This window comes from Oncorhynchus tshawytscha, linkage group LG08, assembly GCF_018296145.1.
Source record: "Oncorhynchus tshawytscha isolate Ot180627B linkage group LG08, Otsh_v2.0, whole genome shotgun sequence".
Lineage (NCBI taxonomy): Eukaryota > Metazoa > Chordata > Actinopteri > Salmoniformes > Salmonidae > Oncorhynchus > Oncorhynchus tshawytscha.
In genome coordinates, this window is record NC_056436.1 from 62,893,281 (window position 1) to 62,912,371 (window position 19,091).

General features: G+C 48.0%; 1 protein-coding gene across 3 annotated transcripts in view; it reads left to right on the forward strand.

Annotated features, from left to right (window-relative positions):
• Positions 1-19,091, forward strand: part of LOC112257081 (testican-1-like) — a 391,345-nt gene that overhangs the window by 317,836 nt on the left and 54,418 nt on the right. For all 3 annotated transcript variants that reach the window (XM_042325759.1, XM_042325758.1, XM_042325757.1), the window contains one exon: positions 12,040-12,163. In XM_042325759.1, coding sequence (XP_042181693.1) covers positions 12,040-12,163 — 124 coding nt within the window. The remainder of the gene's footprint in view (positions 1-12,039; positions 12,164-19,091) is intronic.

The following is a 19,091-nucleotide window of genomic DNA, read 5'->3' on the forward strand; positions in this document are numbered from 1 at the left end:
CCTTTGTACTGAATGGACCCTCTGTACTGACAGGACCCTCTGTACTGACAGGACCCACTGTACTGTTTACCCTCTGTACTGACAGGACCCACTGCACTGACAGGACCCACTGTACTGACAGGACCCACTGTTCTGACAGGACCCACTGTACTGACAGGACCCTCTGTACTGACAGGACCCTCTGTACTGACAGGACCCACTGTACTGTTTACCCTCTGTACTGACAGGACCCACTGTACTGACAGGACCCACTGTACTGTTTACCCTCTGTACTGACAGGACCCACTGTACTGACAGGACCCACTGTACTGACAGGACCCACTGTACTGACAGGACCCACTGTACTGTTTACCCTCTGTACTGATAGGACCCACTGTACTGACAGGACCCACTGTACTGACAGGACCCACTGTACTGACAGGACCCTCTGTACTGACAGGACCCTCTGTACTGACAGGACCCACTGTACTGTTTACCCTCTGTACTGACAGGACCCACTGCACTGACAGGACCCACTGTACTGACAGGACCCACTGTTCTGACAGGACCCACTGTACTGACAGGACCCTCTGTACTGACAGGATCCTCTGTACTGACAGGACCCACTGTACTGTTTACCCTCTGTACTGACAGGACCCACTGTACTGACAGGACCCACTGTACTGTTTACCCTCTGTACTGACAGGACTCACTGTACTGTTTAGCCTCTGTACTGACAGGACCCACTGTACTGTTTACCCTCTGTACTGACAGGACCCACTGTACTGTTTACCCTCTGTACTGACAGGACCCACTGTACTGACAGGACCCACCGTACTGTTTACCCTTTGTACTGACAGGACCCACTGTACTGACAGGACCCACTGTACTGACAGGACCCACTGTACTGTTTACCCTCTGTACTGACAGGACCCTCTGTACTGACAGGACCCACTGTACTGACAGGACCCACTGTACTGACAGGACCCACTGTACTGTTTACCCTCTGTACTGACAGGACCCTCTGTACTGACAGGACCCACTGTACTGACAGGACCCTCTGTACTGACAGGACCCACTGTACTGACAGGACCCACTGTACTGTTTACCCTCTGTACTGACAGGACCCACTGTACTGACAGGACCCACTGTACTGACAGGACCCACTGTACTGACAGGACCCTTTGTACTGAATGGACCCTCTGTACTGACAGGACCCTCTGTACTGACAGGACCCACTGTACTGTTTACCCTCTGTACTGACAGGACCCACTGCACTGACAGGACCCACTGTACTGACAGGACCCACTGTTCTGACAGGACCCACTGTACTGACAGGACCCTCTGTACTGACAGGACCCTCTGTACTGACAGGACCCACTGTACTGACAGGACCCACTGTACTGTTTACCCTCTGTACTGACAGGACCCACTGTACTGTTTACCCTCTGTACTGACAGGACCCACTGTACTGTTTACCCTCTGTACTGACAGGACCCACTGTACTGACAGGACCCACTGTACTGTTTACCCTCTGTACTGACAGGATCCACTGTACTGTTTACCCTCTGTACTGACAGGACCCACTGTACTGTTTACCCTCTGTACTGACAGGACCCACTGTACTGACAGGACCCACTGTACTGTTTACCCTCTGTACTGACAGGACCCACTGTACTGACAGGACCCACTGTACTGACAGGACCCACTGTACTGACAGGACCCACTGTACTGTTTACCCTCTGTACTGACAGGACCCTCTGTACTGACAGGACCCACTGTACTGACAGGACCCTCTGTACTGACAGGACCCACTGTACTGACAGGACCCACTGTACTGACAGGACCCACTGTACTGACAGGACCCTCTGTACTGACAGGACCCTCTGTACTGACAGGACCCTCTGTACTGACAGGACCCACTGTACTGTTTACCCTCTGTACTGACAGGACCCACTGCACTGACAGGACCCACTGTACTGACAGGACCCACTGTTCTGACAGGACCCACTGTACTGACAGGACCCTCTGTACTGACAGGACCCTCTGTACTGACAGGACCCACTGTACTGTTTACCCTCTGTACTGACAGGACCCACTGTACTGACAGGACCCACTGTACTGTTTACCCTCTGTACTGACAGGACTCACTGTACTGTTTACCCTCTGTACTGACAGGACCCACTGTACTGTTTGCCCTCTGTACTGACAGGACCCACTGTACTGTTTACCCTCTGTACTGACAGGACCCACTGTACTGACAGGACCCACTGTACTGTTTACCCTTTGTACTGACAGGACCCACTGTACTGACAGGACCCACTGTACTGACAGGACCCACTGTACTGTTTACCCTCTGTACTGACAGGACCCTCTGTACTGACAGGACCCACTGTACTGATAGGACCCACTGTACTGACAGGACCCACTGTACTGTTTACCCTCTGTACTGACAGGACCCTCTGTACTGACAGGACCCACTGTACTGACAGGACCCTCTGTACTGAAAGGACCCACTGTACTGTTTACCCTCTGTACTGACAGGACCCACTGTACTGACAGGACCCACTGTACTGACAGGACCCACTGTACTGACAGGACCCTCTGTACTGACAGGACCCTCTGTACTGACAGGACCCACTGTACTGTTTACCCTCTGTACTGACAGGACCCACTGCACTGACAGGACCCACTGTACTGACAGGACCCACTGTTCTGACAGGACCCACTGTACTGACAGGACCCTCTGTACTGACAGGACCCTCTGTACTGACAGGACCCACTGTACTGACAGGACCCACTGTACTGTTTACCCTCTGTACTGACAGGACCCACTGTACTGTTTACCCTCTGTACTGACAGGACCCACTGCACTGACAGGACCCACTGTACTGACAGGACCCACTGTTCTGACAGGACCCACTGTACTGACAGGACCCACTGCACTGACAGGACCCACTGTACTGTTTACCCTCTGTACTGACAGGACCCACTGCACTGACAGGACCCTCTGTACTGACAGGCCCTCTGTACTGACAGGACCCACTGCACTGACAGGACCCACTGTACTGACAGGACCCACTGTACTGACTGGACCCACTGCACTGAATGGACCCACTGCACTGACTGGACCCACTGCACTGACAGGACCCACTGTACTGACAGGACCCACTGTTCTGACAGGACCCACTGTACTGACTGGACCCACTGCACTGAATGGACCCACTGCACTGACTGGACCCACTGTACTGACAGGACCCACTGTACTGACAGGACCCACTGTACTGACAGGACCCACTGTACTGACAGGACCCACTGCACTGTTTACCCTCTGTACTGACTGGACCCACTGCACTGACTGGACCCACTGCACTGACTGGACCCACTGTACTGACAGGACCCACTGTACTGACAGGACCCACTGTACTGACAGGACCCACTGTACTGACAGGACCCACTGCACTGTTTACCCTCTGTACTGACAGGACCCACTGCACTGACAGGACCCACTGCACTGACAGGACCCACTGTACTGACAGGACCCACTGTTCTGACAGGACCCACTGTACTGACAGGACCCTCTGTACTGACAGGATCCTCTGTACTGACAGGACCCACTGTACTGTTTACCCTCTGTACTGACAGGACCCACTGTACTGACAGGACCCACTGTACTGTTTACCCTCTGTACTGACAGGACTCACTGTACTGTTTAGCCTCTGTACTGACAGGACCCACTGTACTGTTTACCCTCTGTACTGACAGGACCCACTGTACTGTTTACCCTCTGTACTGACAGGACCCACTGTACTGACAGGACCCACCGTACTGTTTACCCTTTGTACTGACAGGACCCACTGTACTGACAGGACCCACTGTACTGACAGGACCCACTGTACTGTTTACCCTCTGTACTGACAGGACCCTCTGTACTGACAGGACCCACTGTACTGACAGGACCCACTGTACTGACAGGACCCACTGTACTGTTTACCCTCTGTACTGACAGGACCCTCTGTACTGACAGGACCCACTGTACTGACAGGACCCTCTGTACTGACAGGACCCACTGTACTGACAGGACCCACTGTACTGTTTACCCTCTGTACTGACAGGACCCACTGTACTGACAGGACCCACTGTACTGACAGGACCCACTGTACTGACAGGACCCTTTGTACTGAATGGACCCTCTGTACTGACAGGACCCTCTGTACTGACAGGACCCACTGTACTGTTTACCCTCTGTACTGACAGGACCCACTGCACTGACAGGACCCACTGTACTGACAGGACCCACTGTTCTGACAGGACCCACTGTACTGACAGGACCCTCTGTACTGACAGGACCCTCTGTACTGACAGGACCCACTGTACTGACAGGACCCACTGTACTGTTTACCCTCTGTACTGACAGGACCCACTGTACTGTTTACCCTCTGTACTGACAGGACCCACTGTACTGTTTACCCTCTGTACTGACAGGACCCACTGTACTGACAGGACCCACTGTACTGTTTACCCTCTGTACTGACAGGACCCACTGTACTGTTTAACCTCTGTACTGACAGGACCCACTGTACTGTTTACCCTCTGTACTGACAGGACCCACTGTACTGACAGGACCCACTGTACTGTTTACCCTCTGTACTGACAGGACCCACTGTACTGACAGGACCCACTGTACTGACAGGACCCACTGTACTGACAGGACCCACTGTACTGTTTACCCTCTGTACTGACAGGACCCTCTGTACTGACAGGACCCACTGTACTGACAGGACCCTCTGTACTGACAGGACCCACTGTACTGACAGGACCCACTGTACTGACAGGACCCACTGTACTGACAGGACCCTCTGTACTGACAGGACCCTCTGTACTGACAGGACCCTCTGTACTGACAGGACCCACTGTACTGTTTACCCTCTGTACTGACAGGACCCACTGCACTGACAGGACCCACTGTACTGACAGGACCCACTGTTCTGACAGGACCCACTGTACTGACAGGACCCTCTGTACTGACAGGACCCTCTGTACTGACAGGACCCACTGTACTGTTTACCCTCTGTACTGACAGGACCCACTGTACTGACAGGACCCACTGTACTGTTTACCCTCTGTACTGACAGGACTCACTGTACTGTTTACCCTCTGTACTGACAGGACCCACTGTACTGTTTGCCCTCTGTACTGACAGGACCCACTGTACTGTTTACCCTCTGTACTGACAGGACCCACTGTACTGACAGGACCCACTGTACTGTTTACCCTTTGTACTGACAGGACCCACTGTACTGACAGGACCCACTGTACTGACAGGACCCACTGTACTGACAGGACCCACTGCACTGTTTACCCTCTGTACTGACAGGACCCACTGCACTGACAGGACCCACTGCACTGACAGGACCCACTGTACTGACAGGACCCACTCTTCTGACAGGACCCACTGTACTGACAGGACCCTCTGTACTGACAGGATCCTCTGTACTGACAGGACCCACTGTACTGTTTACCCTCTGTACTGACAGGACCCACTGTACTGACAGGACCCACTGTACTGTTTACCCTCTGTACTGACAGGACTCACTGTACTGTTTAGCCTCTGTACTGACAGGACCCACTGTACTGTTTACCCTCTGTACTGACAGGACCCACTGTACTGTTTACCCTCTGTACTGACAGGACCCACTGTACTGACAGGACCCACCGTACTGTTTACCCTTTGTACTGACAGGACCCACTGTACTGACAGGACCCACTGTACTGACAGGACCCACTGTACTGTTTACCCTCTGTACTGACAGGACCCTCTGTACTGACAGGACCCACTGTACTGACAGGACCCACTGTACTGACAGGACCCACTGTACTGTTTACCCTCTGTACTGACAGGACCCTCTGTACTGACAGGACCCACTGTACTGACAGGACCCTCTGTACTGACAGGACCCACTGTACTGACAGGACCCACTGTACTGTTTACCCTCTGTACTGACAGGACCCACTGTACTGACAGGACCCACTGTACTGACAGGACCCACTGTACTGACAGGACCCTTTGTACTGAATGGACCCTCTGTACTGACAGGACCCTCTGTACTGACAGGACCCACTGTACTGTTTACCCTCTGTACTGACAGGACCCACTGCACTGACAGGACCCACTGTACTGACAGGACCCACTGTTCTGACAGGACCCACTGTACTGACAGGACCCTCTGTACTGACAGGACCCTCTGTACTGACAGGACCCACTGTACTGACAGGACCCACTGTACTGTTTACCCTCTGTACTGACAGGACCCACTGTACTGTTTACCCTCTGTACTGACAGGACCCACTGTACTGTTTACCCTCTGTACTGACAGGACCCACTGTACTGACAGGACCCACTGTACTGTTTACCCTCTGTACTGACAGGACCCACTGTACTGTTTACCCTCTGTACTGACAGGACCCACTGTACTGTTTACCCTCTGTACTGACAGGACCCACTGTACTGTTTACCCTCTGTACTGACAGGACCCACTGTACTGACAGGACCCACTGTACTGACAGGACCCACTGTACTGACAGGACCCACTGTACTGTTTACCCTCTGTACTGACAGGACCCTCTGTACTGACAGGACCCACTGTACTGACAGGACCCTCTGTACTGACAGGACCCACTGTACTGACAGGACCCACTGTACTGACAGGACCCACTGTACTGACAGGACCCTCTGTACTGACAGGACCCTCTGTACTGACAGGACCCACTGTACTGTTTACCCTCTGTACTGACAGGACCCACTGCACTGACAGGACCCACTGTACTGACAGGACCCACTGTTCTGACAGGACCCACTGTACTGACAGGACCCTCTGTACTGACAGGACCCTCTGTACTGACAGGACCCACTGTACTGTTTACCCTCTGTACTGACAGGACCCACTGTACTGACAGGACCCACTGTACTGTTTACCCTCTGTACTGACAGGACTCACTGTACTGTTTACCCTCTGTACTGACAGGACCCACTGTACTGTTTGCCCTCTGTACTGACAGGACCCACTGTACTGTTTACCCTCTGTACTGACAGGACCCACTGTACTGACAGGACCCACTGTACTGTTTACCCTTTGTACTGACAGGACCCACTGTACTGACAGGACCCACTGTACTGACAGGACCCACTGTACTGTTTACCCTCTGTACTGACAGGACCCTCTGTACTGACAGGACCCACTGTACTGATAGGACCCACTGTACTGACAGGACCCACTGTACTGTTTACCCTCTGTACTGACAGGACCCTCTGTACTGACAGGACCCACTGTACTGACAGGACCCACTGTACTGACAGGACCCACTGTACTGTTTACCCTCTGTACTGACAGGACCCACTGTACTGACAGGACCCACTGTACTGACAGGACCCACTGTACTGACAGGACCCTCTGTACTGACAGGACCCTCTGTACTGACAGGACCCTCTGTACTGACAGGACCCACTGTACTGTTTACCCTCTGTACTGACAGGACCCACTGCACTGACAGGACCCACTGTACTGACAGGACCCACTGTTCTGACAGGACCCACTGTACTGACAGGACCCTCTGTACTGACAGGACCCACTGTACTGACAGGAACCACTGTACTGACAGGACCCACTGTACTGTTTACCCTCTGTACTGACAGGACCCACTGCACTGACAGGACCCACTGTACTGACAGGACCCACTGTTCTGACAGGACCCACTGTACTGACAGGACCCACTGCACTGACAGGACCCACTGTACTGTTTACCCTCTGTACTGACAGGACCCACTGCACTGACAGGACCCTCTGTACTGACAGGCCCTCTGTACTGACAGGACCCACTGCACTGACAGGACCCACTGTACTGACAGGACCCACTGTACTGACTGGACCCACTGCACTGAATGGACCCACTGCACTGACTGGACCCACTGCACTGACAGGACCCACTGTACTGACAGGACCCACTGTTCTGACAGGACCCACTGTACTGACTGGACCCACTGCACTGAATGGACCCACTGCACTGACTGGACCCACTGTACTGACAGGACCCACTGTACTGACAGGACCCACTGTACTGACAGGACCCACTGTACTGACAGGACCCACTGCACTGTTTACCCTCTGTACTGACTGGACCCACTGCACTGACTGGACCCACTGCACTGACTGGACCCACTGTACTGACAGGACCCACTGTACTGACAGGACCCACTGTACTGACAGGACCCACTGTACTGACAGGACCCACTGTACTGTTTACCCTCTGTCAAGGTTGTGACAGGATTGAGCAAACAATGTGGAGGAAAAAATAAGGGCTATTTATTATTTACATTTCAATAATAATGCATAAAGAGACAGAAACAAAGCCATTACAGAGCCTGTCCCAGATATGCATACAATTGGGACCAGGTTTCTTACAAAGCAGTATGCAAATGCTATCTAAATGTTTAATGCAGTACGTAGTCTATGGTGCCGTGCACAATGGCAGAAATATAAGAAAATAAATGGTTTATGTCTAAATATGTAAAGACACCAAGAATGAGAAACATTCACACAATGTTGCTACATGTTCACGCTGTCCAGCTTATGTAATATCCTAACATGAAAGAGTTGAAAGGTCAGTAACTTTTTGACCTAATTAATGTAGGCCCAATAGGCACTGTGGTTAATGTGTTGTGTTTATATGCAGGCATTATAATCCCCACCTTGACAGATGGTAGACAGGCGGCAGGTAGCCTATGGATTAAGAACGTTGAGTTTGTAACCGAATGATTGCTAGTTCGAATCCCTGAGCCAACTAGCCGACTATGTGTAAACTCCCTCTGTGCTCTTGAGCAAGGCACTTAACCCTAATTGCTCCTGGGTCACTGTTGTTAATGGCAGACCCTGGTCAGTGACCCCACTCTCTGAGGTTGTCTCAGGGGGAGTTGGGATATGCAAAAAATACATATTGTACACACTTGTACATGTGTTACATATGACAAATATAAGCACCAACCTAATTATTATTAAACAGAACAGTGGGTCCTGTCAGTACAGTGGGTCCTGTCAGTACAGTGGGTCCTGTCAGAGCAGTGGGTCCTGTCAGTACAGTTGGTCCTGTCAGTGCAGTGGGTCCTGTCAGTACAGTGGGTCGGGTCCTGTCAGTACAGTGGGTCCTGTCAGAACAGTGGGTCCTGTCAGTACAGTGGGTCCTGTCAGTGCAGTGGGTCCAGTCAGTGCTGTGGGTCCATTCAGTGCAGTGGGTCCAGTCAGTGCAGTGGGTCCATTCAGTGCAGTGGGTCCAGTCAGTACAGTGGGTCCTGTCAGTACAGTGGGTCCTGTCAGAGCAGTGGGTCCTGTCAGTACAGTGGGTCCTGTCAGTACAGTGGGTCCTGTCAGTACAGTGGGTCCTGTCAGAGCAGTGGGTCCTGTCAGTACAGTGTGTCCTGTGGGTCCTGTCAGTCAGTGGGTCCTGTCAGTACAGTGGGTCCTGTCAGTGCAGTGGGTCCTGTCAGTACAGAGGGTAAACAGTACAGTGGGTCCTGTCAGTACAGTGGGTCCTGTCAGTACAGTGGGTCCTGTCAGTACAGTGGGTCCTGTCAGTACAGAGGGTAAACAGTAGAGTGGGTCCTGTCAGTACAGTGGGTCCTGTCAGTACAGTGGGTCCTGTCAGTACAGAGGGTAAACAGTACAGTGGGTCCTGTCAGTACAGTGGGTCCTGTCAGTACAGAGGGTAAACAGTACAGTGGGTCCTGTCAGTACAGTGGGTCCTGTCAGTACAGTGGGTCCTGTCAGTACAGTGGGTCCTGTCAGTGCAGTGGGTCCTGTCAGTACAGTGGGTCCTGTCAGTACAGTGGGTCCTGTCAGTACAGAGGGTAAACAGTACAGTGGGTCCTGTCAGTACAGTGGGTCCTGTCAGTACAGTGGGTCCTGTCAGAACAGTGGGTCCTGTCAGTACAGTGGGTCCTGTCAGTGCAGTGGGTCCAGTCAGTGCAGTGGGTCCATTCAGTGCAGTGAGTCCAGTCAGTACAGTGGGTCCTGTCAGAACAGTGGGTCCTGTCAGTACAGTGGGTCCAGTCAGTAGGCAGTGGGTCCATTCAGTGCAGTGGGTCCAGTCAGTACAGTGGGTCCTGTCAGTACAGTGGGTCCTGTCAGTACAGAGGGTAAACAGTACAGTGGGTCCTGTCAGTACAGAGGGTAAACAGTACAGTGGGTCCTGTCAGTACAGTTTGTCCTGTCAGTACAGTGGGTCCTGTCAGTACAGTGGGTCCTGTCAGTGCAGTGGGTCCTGTCAGTACAGTGGGTCCTGTCAGTACAGTGGGTCCTGTCAGTACAGAGGGTAAACAGTACAGTGGGTCCTGTCAGTACAGTGGGTCCTGTCAGTACAGTGGGTAAACAGTACAGTGGGTCCTGTCAGTACAGTGGGTCCTGTCAGTACAGTGGGTCCTGACAGTACAGTGGGTCCTGTCAGTACAGTGGGTCCTGTCAGAACAGTGGGTCCTGTCAGTACAGTGGGTCCTGTCAGTGCAGTGGGTCCAGTCAGTGCAGTGGGTCCATTCAGTGCAGTGGGTCCAGTCAGTACAGTGGGTCCTGTCAGTACAGTGGGTCCTGTCAGTGCAGTCGGTCCTGTCAGTGCAGTGGGTCCAGTCAGTACAGTGGGTCCTGTCAGTACAGTGGGTCCTGTCAGTACAGTGGGTCCTGTCAGAACAGTGGGTCCTGTCAGAACAGTGGGTCCTGTCAGTACAGTGGGTCCTGTCAGAACAGTGGGTCCTGTCAGTACAGTGGGTCCTGTCAGTGCAGTGGGTCCTGTCAGTGCAGTGGGTCCTGTCAGTGCAGTGGGTCCTGTCAGAACAGTGGGTCCTGTCAGTACAGTGGGTTCTGTCAGTGCAGTGGGTCCTGTCAGTACAGTCGGTCCTGTCAGTACAGTGGGTCCTGTCAGTACAGTGGGTCCTGTCAGAACAGTGGGTCCTGTCAGTACAGTGGGTCCTGTCAGTACAGTGGGTCCTGTCAGAACAGTGGGTCCTGTCAGAACAGTGGGTCCTGTCAGTACAGTGGGTCCTGTCAGTACAGTGGGTCCTGTCAGTACAGTGGCTGTTATATTGTGGAGTGAATTCCATTAACACAACGTGTGGAACTGAATCAGACGTTCAGGCGTCTTATTGTTATAAACATACTTGGTTGAACGATAAAAAATGCTAAATTAAATTACGCATTGACACGTTCAATGGTGTGTGTGTATGTGTGTGTGTGTGTGTCTGTAACGGTTGTCGTCTGGAGATAGAGAGGACCAAAGCGCAGCGTGGTTACTGTTCATCTTTTTAATGGAAAACTGAACAATTCAAAAACACAAAACAACAAAGTGACAACCAAAACAATTCTATCTGGTGCAGACATACAAAGACTGAAAATAACCACCCACAATCCCCAACAGAAAACAGGTTACCTAAATATGGTTCCCAATCAGAGACAATGACTAACACCTGCCTCTGATTGAGAACCATATCAGGCCAAACAAGAAACCCAACCTAGAAACACAAAACATAGAATACCCACCCAACTCACGTCCTGACCAACTAAAACAAAGAAATAACACAAGAACTAGGGTCAGAACGTGACAGTGTGAGACACATGCATCTCTCCAGGCCCTCAGAGGCAAATTCTATTCAAATTTGACTTAAAATGTGATTATTCTTTGGTTTGACAAGAAACCATCTTTCAAATCCATTTGAGGTTTGTTATTTTGCGTTTAAAAACGACTTTAATTTGTTCATTACCTGATTACTGTAATCTGTTGTCTGCAGTTGTATTGGGGGCTGTCCTTGAAATTGCTTCTCTCTAATACACAAGGCGAAGAGAACCAGCAGCATCTGTGTGAGTGTGTGTGTATGCGTATGCGTGGGTGTTTACATGACTTCTTAATGACTACATCTGTTCATCAGAGCTGAATGTCCAATGGTGCCTCACGCGAGTCTTGCCTGCCTCATCTGCCTCTCTGAAGAAAGACTCCGCTACCCATGATTCTCTATGTGTTTTGTAGTGTACGCTGGAGTTCCAGGAGTGTAAGTCAGGGAAGAACATCGCTCTGAAGTGTGGAGGACCGTGTCCATGTCTGCCTGATCTGGAACTGGTCAAACCACACAGCCACAAAACAGAGAAGAGCGGTGAGTCCCTAACCTCAACCCTAAACCTGTCTGTCTGTCTGTCTGTCTGTCTGTCTGTCTGTCTGTCTGTCTGTCTGTCTGTCTGTCTGTCTGTCTGTCTGTCTGTCTGTCTGTCTGTCTGTCTGTCTGTCTGTCTGTCTGTCTGTCTGTCTGTCTGTCTGTCTGTCTGTCTGTCAATCAGTCTGTCAGACTGTCAGTCAGTTAGTGTCTTGGTCCATGTGAGTTTTTGAAACTGCAAAATAGAGAAGCTTTTAAGTTGTACACACCATCACATCCCAGTTACAGACAGTACACACACCCTTTAGTGACAGCATATCATTGGGGTCCATACACACATCCCAGTTACAGACAGTACACACACCCTTTAGTGACAGCATATCATTGGGGTCCATACACACATCCCAGTTACAGACAGTACACACACCCTTTAGTGACAGCTTATCATTGGGGTCCATACACACATCCCAGTTACAGACAGTACACACACCCTTTAGTGACAGCATATCATTGGGGTCCATACACACATCCCAGTTACAGACAGTACACACACCCTTTAGTGACAGCTTATCATTGGGGCCCGTACACACATCCCAGTTACAGACAGTACACACACCCTTTAGTGACAGCATATCATTGGGGTCCATACACACATCCCAGTTACAGACAGTACACACACCCTTTAGTGACAGCATATCATTGGGGTCCATACACACATCCCAGTTACAGACAGTACACACACCCTTTAGTGACAGCATATCATTGGGGTCCATACACACATCCCAGTTACAGACAGTACACACACCCTTTAGTGACAGCTTATCATTGGGGTCCATACACACATCCCAGTTACAGACAGTACACACACCCTTTAGTGACAGCTTATCATTGGGGTCCATACACACATCCCAGTTACAGACAGTACACACACCCTTTAGTGACAGCTTATCATTGGGGTCCATACACACATCCCAGTTACAGACAGTACACACACCCTTTAGTGACAGCTTATCATTGGGGCCCATACACACATCCCAGTTACAGACAGTACACACACCCTTTAGTGACAGCTTATCATTGGGGTCCATACACTTATCCCAGTTACAGACAGTACACACACCCTTTAGTGACAGCTTATCATCGGGGTCCATACACACATCCCAGTTACAGACAGTACACACACCCTTTAGTGACAGCATATCATTGGGGTCCAAACACACATCTCAGTTACAGACAGTACATACACCCTTTAGTGACAGCTTATCATCGGGGTCCATACACACATCCCAGTTACAGACAGTACACACACCCTTTAGTGACAGCGTATCATCGGGGTCCATACACTTATCGCAGTTACAGACAGTACACACACCCTTTAGTGACAGCGTAGCATCTTGGTCCAGTGAAATAAGCGCTGGTGTTATGACGTTTGTTCTTGTTTGGTTTGACAACACCTTATATCACTAACCAGCTCTCTCCCTCGTATGTGTGTGTGTGTGTGTGTGTGTGTGTGTGTGTGTGTGTGTGTTCTCCACTTATATAACTCTCAATGAAGTGAAAATCAAAACTATTGATATCCTGCAGGTATTTTAACAGCACAAAAGGCACTGTCATGAAACCAGTATTGTAACTGTACTTCAAGTGAAGTCCTCAGCTCGTGAGGTATTTCATTAAGGAAAGGATGATCTTTTATAAACACATACAAACATCAACTACATCAACCTGCCCAGACCCACTAATACACAACCCATCTCCATCAAACATATCAACCTGCCCAGACCCACTAATACACAACCCCATCTCCATCAACTACATCAACCTGCCCAGACCCACTAATACACACCCCCATCTCCATCAACTACATCAACCTGCCCAGACCCACTAATACACAACCCATCTCCATCAACTACATCAACCTGCCCAGACCCACTAATACACAACCCATCTCCATCAACTACATCAACCTGCCCAGACCCACTAATACACAACCCCATCTCCATCAACTACATCAACCTGCCCAGACCCACTAATACACAACCCATCTCCATCAACTACATCAACCTGCCCAGACCCACTAATACACACCCCCATCTCCATCAACTACATCAACCTGCCCAGACCCACTAATATACAACCCATCTCCATCAACTACATCAACCTGCCCAGACCCACTAATACACAACCCATCTCCATCAACTACATCAACCTGCCCAGACCCACTAATACACAACCCCATCTCCATCAACTACATCAACCTGCCCAGACCCACTAATACACAACCCATCTCCATCAACTATATCAACCTTCCCAGACCCACTAATATACACCCCATCTCCATCAACTACATCAACCTGCCCAGACCCACTAATACACACCCCATCTCCATCAACTACATCAACCTGCCCAGACCCACTAATATACACAACCCATCTCCATCAACTACATCAACCTGCCCAGACCCACTAATATACACAACCCATCTCCATCAACTATATCAACCTTCCTAGACCCAGTAATACACACCCCATCTCCATCAACTATATCAACCTTCCCAGACCCAGTAATACACACCCCCATCTCAAGTGCCCGTGTCACACTCCGCTACATGGCCCCAAACTGCACCATTTTCCTATCTTTCCGTCGCCCACGCACTTTCAACATTTATATAATAAAGCATTTGACTTTTCCATTGTATTAACACCGGAGGATTGGTGGATGTCCAGTTTTTAAGTATACATTTTTTAAAGATGATTGAGGAGAAAAATATCGTCCAACCCATCGGGTATGTCACTGCACCCTCATGTCTTGAAATATGTAGCAGTACAACTGGTTCTATTGTGTGTTGGATTGTGTGCATTCTTTTTTAATTTCTTTTTTAATAATTTTTAATTATCTCTGCCCTCTTAAATGTGATATAAAAGTGAACACAGATATTCTGAGAAATACGGCCTGTCGTTATCTGAAAGAGACCCAATGTGTTCATTATGAATTTATTCATAAGCTGTCTGTTAGTTTCCTCCTCATCAAATATGACCCTGACAAGATCTTTTAATTGGAAAGTGATTGTGTGTGCGTGAGCAGGGTTCATCTGAATATATCACAGAGATGGTGACAATCAAGTTAATGCTGTCAGCGTGCAATCATTGCACGGACGGACACATGCACACACGCACTACCACACACACACGTACACACACACAAGCACAACTCTGGAATGTAAAATGAGTGCAAAAAAGCTCTTCTGGTTTCCATTTCTTCCCCACATACCACCTCTCTCTCTCTCTCACTCTCTCTCTGTCACTCTCTCTCTCTCTCTCTCTCTCTCTCTCTCTCTGTCACTCTGTCCCTCTTTCCCTCCATCGTTCTCTCTCTCTCTGGCAGCATCAGCCAGGGGAGTTAGGGAAGTATGGAGGGTGATGGAGTGAGTGAGTGTGTTTTATTGTTTGTCATGAAGATGGGATTTCAGGAGATGGATGGAGGGATTCAGGAAGAGAAAATACAATCTAAAGACAAACAGCAGGGAGAGGCATTCTCCTCCAGATGGAAAAGTGTGCTAAGGGATGGATAGAGTGTGTCTGTCGGGGGAGGGGAAACACAATCCTGGGGGAGGAGCTAAGAGTGGTGGGCTAGGTAGGTCAGTCCTGGGGAGAATACAGTCAAGTCTGTCTGTAGTTACTTTGCATGACATGCTTATAACTGAAGGCCTTTCCATAGAGTAAAGGGGGAGGACGGGAGGATGGGAGGTAAGGAGGGAGGAATATAAATCATCTCCTGCTTGTGATGAGAAGTGCATTCCCTTTCCATCTCTTTATGTATACAGCTACATGCAGACATGGACATGATTCTGTTTGTGTGTGAGGACTAGATGATTCTTTTTGCGAGGGAGAGTGTTTACACATGTGTAAGCGTATGTTTGTGTTGCATGTTTACTTGTGCGCCTGTATTTGCATCTATAAACTGTGCGTGTGTGTGCGTAATATGTGTAAGTTTTAAGGGGTGCAGTCCTCTCTCCCTGGCTCCTCCCTGGCGCTGATGCAGCAATGATGAGGCCATGAATATGGATGCCTTCTGACAGGATGTCTTCTATTTTTCATAGATGACAAAACTCTACCCTTCTCTAACTCTCTCCCTCTAACTAACTCTAACTCTCTCTGCCAGGGCCCAATTATGGCAATATTGCTCTAGAATATTAATGTTCTGTTGAAGACCTTCTTTGGTTGGTGATAGAAGTACCAAGTCATCAGCATATAGCAGGTATTTCACCTCTGTGTCAAATAGTGTGAGTCCTGCGGCTGAAGAATGGTCCAACATGTCTGCTAATTCATTGATATAAATGTTGAAAAGATTTGGACTCAAACTGCAGCCTTGTCTCACACCTTGACATTGTGAAAATTATTCTGTTCTTTGGTTTTTGATTTTTATTGCACACTTGTTTTCTATGTACATACATTTTATTAAGTCATACATATTACCAGCAAGCCCACTTTGTAGAATCTTGTAGAATAGCCCTTCGTGCCAAATAAATTCAAATGCTTTTTTAAAGTCAATAAAGCAAGCAAAGATTTTGCCCTCTTTTTTTTGGTGGACGTGTTTATTAATTAGAGTGTGTGAGGTGTATATGTGGGCAGTAGTGAGATGGTGTTTATTAATTAGTGTGTGTGAGGTGTATATATGGTCAGTAGTGCGATGGTGTTTATTAATTAGTGTGTGTGAGGTGTATATATGGGCAGTAGTGAGATGGTGTTTATTAATTAGTGTGTGTGAGGTGTATATATGGTCAGTAGTGAGATGGTGTTTATTAATTAGTGTGTGTATATATGGTCAGGTGTATATATGGTCAGTAGTGAGATGGTGTTTATTAATTAGTGTGTGTGAGGTGTATATGTGGGCAGTAGTGAGATGGTGTTTATTAATTAGTGTGTGTGAGGTGTATATATGGTCAGTAGTGCGATGGTGTTTATTAATTAGTGTGTGTGAGGTGTATATATGGTCAGTAGTGCGATGGTGTTTATTAATTAGTGTGTGTGAGGTGTATATATGGTCAGTAGTGCGATGGTGTTTATTAATTAGTGTGTGTGAGGTGTATATATGGTCAGTAGTGCGATGGTGTTTATTAATTAGTGTGTGTGAGGTATATATATGGTCAGTAGTGAGATGGTGTTTATTAATTAGTGTGTGTAAGGTGTATATATGGTCAGTAGTGCGATGGTGTTTATTAATTAGTGTGTGTGAGGTGTATATATGGTCAGTAGTGCGATGGTGTTTATTAATTAGTGTGTGTGAGGTGTATAATGGTCAGTAGTGAGATGGTGTTTATTAATTAGTGTGTGTGAGGTGTATATATGGTCAGTAGTGCGATGGTGTTTATTAATTAGTGTGTGTGAGGTATATATATGGTCAGTAGTGAGATGGTGTTTATTAATTAGTGTGTTTGAGGTGTATATATGGTCAGTAGTGCGATGGTGTTTATTAATTAGTGTGTGTGAGGTGTATATATGGTCAGTAGTGAGATGGTGTTTATTAATTAGTGTGTGTAGTGAGATGGTGTTTATTAATTAGTGTATATATGGTCAGTAGTGCAATGGTGTTTATTAATTAGTGTGTGTGAGGTATATATATGGTCAGTAGTGAGATGGTGTTTATTAATTAGTGTGTGTGAGGTGTATATATGGTCAGTAGTGAGATGGTGTTTATTAATTAGTGTGTGTGAGGTGTATATATGGTCAGTAGTGAGATGGTGTTTATTAATTAGTGTGTGTGAGGTGTATATATGGTCAGTAGTGAGATGGTGTTTATTAATTAGTGTGTGTGAGGTGTATATATGGTCAGTAGTGAGATGGTGTTTATTAATTAGTGTGTGTGAGGTGTATATATGGTCAGTAGTGCGATGGTGTTTATTAATTAGTGTGTGTGAGGTGTATTATATGGTCAGTAGTGCGATGGTGTTTATTAATTAGTGTGTGTGAGGTGTATATATGGTCAGTAGTGCGATGGTGTTTATTAATTAGTGTGTGTGAGGTGTATATATGGTCAGTATATATGGTCATATATGGTCAGTAGTGAGATGGTGTTTATTAATTAGTGTGTGTAAGGTGTATATATGGTCAGTAGTGCGATGGTTAGGAGAAAGCCAATTTGACATTTACTTATTAAGTTTTTTTCTTGAAGAAAGGTTTGAATTCTTGAATTCAAAATGCTACAGAAAACCTTTACTGTTTACGCAAATTCCCCTGTAATTATTGGGGTCTGATTTGTCTCCACTTTTGTGGATAGGGGAGGTGAGCCCCTGGTTCCAGACATCAGGGAAGCAGCCAGAAGTTAAAACCATGTTGAACAATTTAAGCACAGCATTTTGAAACTCAGGTGTGCTGTTTTTCAGCATTTCATTTCTGATGGTTCTAGACCACAAACCTTCTTTGATTTAATAGATTTGAGCTTTTCATTTAGTTCTATTTGGGTTATTGGGTAATCTAAAGGATTTTGGTTGTTTTTAATGACTGATGTTCAATTTGTCTTTAATTTCTAATTGGTTATGTTATAAGTCTTCTTGTGGGAGGTTTTTGTATAGATTATCAAAATAAGTTTTCCAAATTCCTACATCTTGTATGGCTAATTCTTGTGGCTTTGTTGTGCTTAAATTGTTCCGCATGTCCCAGAACTGATTTTGGTCAATTGCGTTTTCAATTTCATCAAGTGTCTTGTTGGTATAATTCAATTTCTTGCATTTCAGTGTTTGTTTATACTGTTTCAAAGTATTCATATCGTAGCTCTGGGTTGTTTTGCTGCTTATGTTTTTCATTTGACATTTACATTTCTACTATTGACTGTTACCATTAGAAACACGTTGATCTGACTGTGGTCTGACAATGGTGTCTGTGGTCTGACAGTGAATGCACTAATGGAGGAGGGGTCAATGTCAGTGATGGCATAA